Source organism: Gossypium arboreum, chromosome 10, assembly GCF_025698485.1.
Source record: "Gossypium arboreum isolate Shixiya-1 chromosome 10, ASM2569848v2, whole genome shotgun sequence".
Lineage (NCBI taxonomy): Eukaryota > Viridiplantae > Streptophyta > Magnoliopsida > Malvales > Malvaceae > Gossypium > Gossypium arboreum.
Window position 1 is genome coordinate 125,280,981 of NC_069079.1, and position 8,332 is coordinate 125,289,312.

Here is an 8,332-nt window from a genome sequence, read left to right on the forward strand (position 1 = left end):
AAGTTTTACATATACATTTGAACCACAATCAAAGTTTCATTTGTATAATGGCACCGAATCAAAGTTCGTGTATCGATTTGAATATCCGATCAATGCTCATGTACAGTTTTGAGATTTATCCTTTTAATAATTTTGAAATGTGTATTTACTAACCTTAACTTTTTAATTCTAAAAATATAGTTTAAGAAAATCTCTAAATTTTAGGTTTTTAAGAAAAGTTTAGAATTTTACAAAAAAAGTATTAGAATTTTGGGTCTCTTTTAGTAATTTTAGACATCATAATGTGTTTTATTTTATTTTTAAAATATTAGTTAAATACATTTTCAATCTCTTAATCTCAGTTGTGGAGTTAAAAGTTATATTATTTGTATATCAAATAATTATCTTTAGCAAAGGGAAGTAAGGATTATTAATTGATATATAGGGATTCTTTTAGCAAAGGATGAGTGTTCAATCGAATCGAGTAAAAAAATTGAGCTAATTGAGTTGACGAGTGGTATTTTATCATCCTAAATTGATTTGAATTGTTTTCAAATCGAGTTGAGTGAAATAAATTCAATTTAAATCGAGTGAAATTATTCGAGTTAAATTAAAAAATTAAACATGCCTACTTAAAATCTTGTTACACTATAACTAATTTTATGTTAAAACACATAAATTTAAAATCATGTATATTTGAAAAAAATTCAAAGAAACATAAAAAAAATACTCTAGTATGATAAACTTATAGTAAACTTGAATCATTAATTAACTTATTTAGATCCCACAATTATTATTTTAAAACTTATTTAAAATTTTAACTTTATTTATATATTCATTAGAATTTTTATAAGTTTTTAAAAATATAAATTTTGAATTTTTTATAAATATTTTAAATTTTAAAAATGATTATGAATTTTTAAAATTTATTTTGAATTTCTTTTTGTAATTTTTGTTAAGAGAGAGACCAATTTGTTCATTTTCAAAATTGGTAAGGACCAAATGGGAATTTATACCAATCTGACATTCGAATTATTCGAATTGTAAAATTCAACTCGACTCTAACTCGAAACTCGAATCGCTTATTCAAGTCGAGTCAAAAAAATCGAATAACTCAATTGAATTAACTAAAAATTTAACTTTTTTTTTCAATTCCTTTAAATTGAATCGAGTGTTACCCGCCTTTACTTTTACTTTATAAATAAGATTTTTTAAATAATTTTTACCGTTCCTTCGGCTTACTTTTTGTTTGGTCCAAGATTTCATAGTTGGAAACGTAATGTTTAAAATAAACATTTTTATTTAATGTGTATTTCGTGTGGACTGGGTGCCTTCTTTCTATGGCTTTGCTGCTTGGAAATTTCCTTGGACCTTGGAGGAAAATTAATTCCTCAAACTAGAGTACTGTTCAAATCATGTATAACTTGTGGTCAGATCAGATACATGTGTTTCCGGAAAATATATACTTAATCATAAAATGCGTTAAATTATTTCTTTCATCACTCGCTGCAGCACCACTCCTTCAGCTTGCGTTTTGTTTGTTCGAAGATTTTGTAGTTGGGAATTCCCTTCGACCTTTAAATATGTTTATTTTCTCAAATTAGTGGGTTTATATCATATGTATAAAATCATATAGAGGAGAAATTACAAAACTTTAGGGATAAAAATTAAAATATAATTTAATTATTTTAATAGTTTATATCTTTATAATTTTTAAAATATTAAATAAAATTTTTATAATTTTAAAAGAGTAAATATAATTTTATCTTTATTAATTTAAAATTTTAAAAATTTTAAAAGATTTAAATAAAAAATATTCTATCATACGTGACCAGGCACATGCCAGCCCCTAGCTACCCCTGTTTATATTTAATATGTATTTCATGTGGACCGGATACCTTCTTTCTATGGCTTTGGTAGTTGGAAATCTCCTTGAAACTTCGAAGAAAATTGTTTCCTCAAACTAAAGTACTGTTCAAATCTTGTATAAATTGTGGTCAGATCGCAGACCCGTGTTTTTGCAAAATACAAGTTCTATTTCCTTTCCTATGTTGTCTTCTGGCTCTTTCTTCTTTGTGTTCTGTTGCGAATTTCATCAGTTTTCAATAATCTGAAAATTTACTGCATACTTTATTATCCCCAGAAAAAAAAAAAAAGCTATGGATGAGAGGATGATAGAGGCTGCACAAACAGGAGATATTGACCTCTTGTATGAGTTAATTCAGAATGATCCATATGTTTTACAGCGTATTGATGATGTGCCCTTTTTCCATACTCCATTGCATGTAGCAACCGCTGCTGAACGTGTTGATTTTATGATGGAGATGATCAACCTAAAGCCATCGTTTGCAAGAAAGCTAAACCAAGCCGGGTTTAGCCCCATGCACTTGGCTCTGCAAGATAACAGAACCCAAGCAGTGCGTTAACTCCTCAAGTTTGACGAAGGCCTTGTTCGTGTCAAAGGGAGGGAGGGTTTCACTCCTCTGCACCATGTGGTTCAAACTGGAAATGTTGATCTTTTGATCAAGTTCCTTAAGGTTTGTCCTGAGGCAATTGAAGATGTGACTGTTCGAGATGAGACGGTATTCCATCTTGCTGTGAAAAACGACATGTTTGAAGCTTTCCAAGTGTTGGTGGGGTGGCTCCTAAGAAGCCGCCATGAGTCTGCCGAACGTTGGGAGAAAGAACTACTGAGTTGGGCAGACATTAATGGCAATACTGTGCTACACATTGCAGCTATCAGAAACAGACCTCGGGTATATGCCAATTTTCCTAATCACATCAGTTATTGATATGTATGGAAGTATGATAAAAGGGTTATTTATATATGAATATTATAATTAACAGGTGGTAGAAGTATTGCTGGAACACTTGCATCGATTCCAAATCAATGCCAAAAATTTGGAGGGACTGACAGCACTAGATATCCAATCACAATACCCATGGAATGAAAGGCAAGCGGATAGGTTTATAGATATGCTAAGCAAAGCAGGAGGTTTGTGTGCTTCCCCTTCCTCGATTCCCAATACCTCCATCCCTTCATTCGACGACATCAAATCTTTAAAAAAAAATATGACATGGGTTGAAAAATGTAAAACCAGAGCAGGTCGTGGAAAGAAGGGTATGCCATATGAGATGCGTAACACATTTCTAGTAGTGACAGTGCTAATTATAACAACCACTTACGAGGCCTCTTTGAACCCTCCAAATAAGCCTGATGACAGCTCAGCCGTTAATTACCAAGTCTCTTTAAGTCAAGATCAGCCTCTCAATTCCCACATATTTTTGCATAAAACCGACATCAATACTGCACCCATACCCAGTCCCTTCGCCGTGGACATTTCCAAAGAAGATGATTGGACATTTGAAACCTCCTCGTTTTGGTTATATAATACTTTGACCTTTTCGGCCGCAGTGTTTTTAACAGCACTTCTCCTACCAGGTCATCCATTCTCTTCGTTGATTCTCCTAACACTTGGCTTCTTCGGAAGTTCTTACATGATTTTATTTGAGGTTTCCTCATGGTCATGGGAACATTCATTTAAGTTTTCCAATAAACAGGCATACTTTTTATATGGTGCAGCCATCGTTTGTAATATTGTCTCCCGGTTATTGCTCGTTTCATTTGTATTACACCAGTCACTGTTCTATAATTTCAGGAGGGTAAACATTAATCCAAAAATCTTCATCCTCCTACTAATCGTTGCCATTGGGTACATGGTTTTTACGAGTTGTCCAGCTTAGTGGGTCCGTCTAATCTAAACTCCGAAACCGTAACGAAGTTTTCCGGTTTGTATTGGTAATGGCCATCGACAAAGAAGTTTGGTGAATGTACCAGTTCATTCCGTTGATAAAGAAGTTTATCTTAAGTTTAGATTAAGTGGTTTCTGTTCACTTTCTTTAAAAATTAGTGTTAATATTATTTTATAATTTTAATTAGTATAATATATATTATTAATGGTTAACTTTTTTTAATACATATTATTTTATTTAAGTTTTGAAAAAATTTAATGTAGTAAATATGGGGATTGAGGCGTGCACAAATTCTTTTAATTTTACAAAGGCCAGGTTTGGGTAAGATGAGAAGTTCATATTTTGGGTCAGGAAGAGATTATCTATAAATATTTTGTTTAAATCTAGTCTGATCGATTAATACCTATAAGAAAATAAGGTTGGATAGCTAATTTAACAAATTTGAAAGCAAATGTGTCTTTTACTTATTTTTATTTTTATTTTTATATTGCGATGGAGATGAAGTCGTATGGTTCAAATTTGTGTCAAACGTGTGTTTGCCGCTTCATATAAGTTAAGACATTATATTTTAGTTTTACAGTTTGTTCTTTTATATATTATAAACAGAGAAAGAGAGAACACATTGATTTTTGATTGATCTATCATCTTTCAATATATATAAATATCAAGTCCAAACATGTTAAATACTTAAAATGTGATGGACTAAAACACCAATCTAACATATTTAATTTAAAATATTTTGATATAATTAAAAGAAATGATTAAATTAATTTTTCAAAATATTTGTTTTAAATTTCAAAATATTACATTAAAAATTTAATAGAAGAATGTTAATCGTTCTAACAACTAAATTTAATTTTTAAATTTAAAAGTGGAGAGACTAATTTTTACAAATACAAGTAAAAGACAAAATTCTAAATATATAAAGTGTATAAGGTGTATAAAGACTTAAAACACATTTTAACTTTTAAATTTTATTTTATAATTACACACAAACAATTAATGAACTCAGTCAACAAAAAATCAATTTATTTTTAAAAGGGTTAAAAGTATTTCAAGCCTTAAAAAAAACAAAAACAAAATAAATTGGAAAGAAGAGACCAAGTTGTCACTAGATAACAATTCTACGTTGGATTGTACCCATGAGGTTCCGGTCCACAATGGGCAAAACGGTGAGATGGGACCATGGAAGAAATTTTTACGCCAATTCGTTTGGATTGGAAAAAAACCAACAATAAAAAATGTACATATATTTGATTCATAGATTCGATCGTGAAAATTATATTTTTAGTGCTTTTAATAAATTAATTTTAGTTGTTGATTTAGGGCCGAGTAACAAATTTAACTTTACTTATTTAGTAATCACGACTCGTTTAAAATTATTTCCCTAATTGATAAATAATTCTGTAATTCAGCGCCTAAGATTTAATTTATTTGCAACATTAAGAACGAGAGAGACTTAATTCTAACCAACAAACTTACTTTAACAAGGTTTATATAAACTAGATTACACATCCATACTACATAAATGTAAACAACAACATAAACGAGTTATGCAATTCTTCACTAATATTAGAATAAATTAAATAATTAGAGATTTAATTATTGTAATTGACTTGGTAACCTTCCTAAGCAATTGAACATTGGTCACATATTCAATAAACCTAATCAGTTGTAATAAAAATAGAATATGCATAAATACCAAAGAATAAAGAAAAATTAAAGCACAAGTCCTAAAAATTATTAAATTAAACTTCAATAAAACATTTGATTAAAAAAGTTTAGAAACCCATATAATAAAGAAAACAAAATAAAACTAAAAAAAAAAACTCTTTCTCCGCAATTTTAACCTAATAATACCTATTTATAGGACAAAATAAGATATTAGAGAAAATAAAAAAAAGTGCCCTTAATTACATAAAAACATAATTTTTTTTAGATTTTTTTTTGTAATTTTCACGGCAAAATTTCAGGTCATCTTTTAGTGTCTTACTAATCTTTTAGTGTCTTACCATTTTGCCGTGATTAGGTCACCTACTAAAACATTTTGTTCCACTTAAAATCATTTTGGTTCATGTAAAATCTAAAAAAATGGGTTCGGGAGTCGGTTACGCATAAGGAAGGGTGAGCACCCTCATTACGCCCAAAAATTGGTACCAAATTGATTCAATGCTATCCTTATATCAAAGATTTTAAAGGAGGATCTTTCAAAGCATGATTCTTTAAAATGTGTGAATAGTTCAAGTTAACTGTCAAAATTCTCTCGTTCCAAATATATGCAGCATCATACCCAGCACGATTGGATACGATCCTTTATACCTTCAAAAATACGATTGATTTTTGACTTTCAAAAACTCGTACATTAAAATTATAAAAAGATATCCAAATATTTAGTTCACCAAAAAATCATACCCAGCACGGTAGGGCACAATTTCCCGAATTCCCAAATATCGGATATTACCTTATTTCAGAATTTTCGAATAAGAAGGAAAATTGGAAATTCGCTCAAAACACATTTACTTGTTTTAAAATAGATGGAATACTTCATGCATTATAACGAAACATTTGTATAGAAAAGGATTAATGAACATGAAATAATATAGTACAATAAACCACAATTAATAAATCCAACAATTATGTACAACTATTCTAAGTAAAATGTAACCCAAATTCTTAATCATGGATGGAGAACAATTAATATAATGAATAAAACAATGACTAAATGATATACATAAATAATAAATATGGCACAATATAAAACGATCCACAAAACATGTACAAAATAAAATGAAATTTAGAAGTCAATGCGGTATAAGACAATTTCAAAATAATGATGACTTAATGAACACATAATATATATAATATATGAGTTGACAAATTTGCATAAAAACTAAAGATATATATCTATTGAAATGGATATTATAGAATTAAAGTTTGAATCAAATTATATGCAAAATATTTTAAACACAAATTCATTTTAAAATTGACAATGTACATGATAACTTAAATAATATATAAAATATGAAAGAATAATAAAAATACATGATAAGATATAATACCAATAATAGATTCACAAAACATGTGTATATAAATAAATTTAGGAATAATTATTTGTAAAAATAGCATGAGATTAATAATATATATATAATTAAATTAATCTATAAATTATATACGTACTAGTATACTTAAAAACATACCATAATATAAAACATAAGAATAGTATAATATAAAGAAACATTCCATAATAATAATTTTATAAATACAAAAATAAAATCCTAAATAATTTTACATAAAAACATTAGATGAATCTTAAAACAACGAATATTTTAAATAAAAATTCCATTAAAATAATATATGTACAAATATACGCAACATTTAAAGAAATATTGTACAGAATGTTAAAATAATCGATATAAAAATTTTTACAATAATGAGTTTAAAAACAAAATAAGATTATCAAAGTAGCTAAAAATATAAAAATAAATAAACAAGAATTAAAAATGAATGCTAAGTGGATTTTTAAAAATAATAATGAATTATACAAAAATAACGAAACTTAATTAAAATAAAGTTAAATGAAAGAGATAATTAATAAATTAAACCATTGAAATCGCAAAAGACTAAAGCGCAACGCGCACGAATGCGTAGGGATCAAAATCGGAAATACTCCAGATCTCAAAGCACAGCACTTAGGTGCAGGCTAAACTGAAATGCCACGCAAATTCTAAGGAGAAATTTAAAACAAATAAAATGTGAATAAGGACTAATTAAAAAGTCAGCGCGAAGGCAAAGGACTATCCGCGTAAATTAACCATTTGAAGCGCCAAAGCGCGGATCCAGCCTATGGATCGGGTTAGCGCGCACGGATCTCCCCCTATTTACACTTCACCATTTTAAATTCTGCACAAAATCAAACCTAAAAACCTAAAATCCAATATTCAGCCACTTAAAAGCAAATTAAAATAAAAAAACCTAAGACCTATTCCCCATTTACTCGGCCGAACCTAAGGCACCTTTCCCTTGCAGCTTTGCCTCCATGTTCGGCCGACGGCTATCAAGCAAAGGCCAAGTTTGGTCCCGTTTGACCACAAATCCAAGAGCCTTGCTCACAGGCTTCAAAATCTTCACCTTAACTGCGATTACGACGAAGCAAATAAGGATTTCGAAGCCTCCTTTAACAACAGATAAGTCTCCTTTTCTCCTTATAGATTTATTTTCATGTAATAGATAAAGAATGATGAAATAGAAACGAAAATCAAGGAAGAACACGATCTAAAATCACCTTAAAACTAATTTCAAATTGATTTTTTAGTATTTATGTGTATTTCTCTGCTATTTTCTTTGTGAAAAGGAGGAAAAAAAAGATTCCCTTTACATCCATCTTCATTCGGTTTTATATCTGAAAAATAAGGATAAAATAAAATACAATAATACAAATTTTCCTAGCTGTAATTTGTTGTAATCTGCTGTCAATTGCTGCTTGTGGTTGTTTTCTATTGCAGGTGTGCATGGCGTGGAAAAACCATTCGTGGGCGTGGATAGAGGGACGCTCGTTGGGGTTGCTGGTGACTACAGCTGCGGTGCAGAACCGATGGGAAAC

General features: G+C 29.4%; 1 protein-coding gene across 1 annotated transcript; it reads left to right on the forward strand.

The window, feature by feature from the left end:
- The first annotated feature begins 1,894 nt into the window (after positions 1-1,894).
- Positions 1,895-3,859, forward strand: LOC108451305 (uncharacterized). The gene is made up of 2 exons (XM_053020435.1): positions 1,895-2,735; positions 2,827-3,859. The coding sequence occupies exons 1-2, from the start codon at positions 2,589-2,591 to the stop codon at positions 3,721-3,723; spliced, it is 1,044 nt and encodes a 347-aa protein (XP_052876395.1). The 5' UTR covers positions 1,895-2,588; the 3' UTR covers positions 3,724-3,859.
- The last annotated feature ends 4,473 nt before the right edge of the window (positions 3,860-8,332 follow it).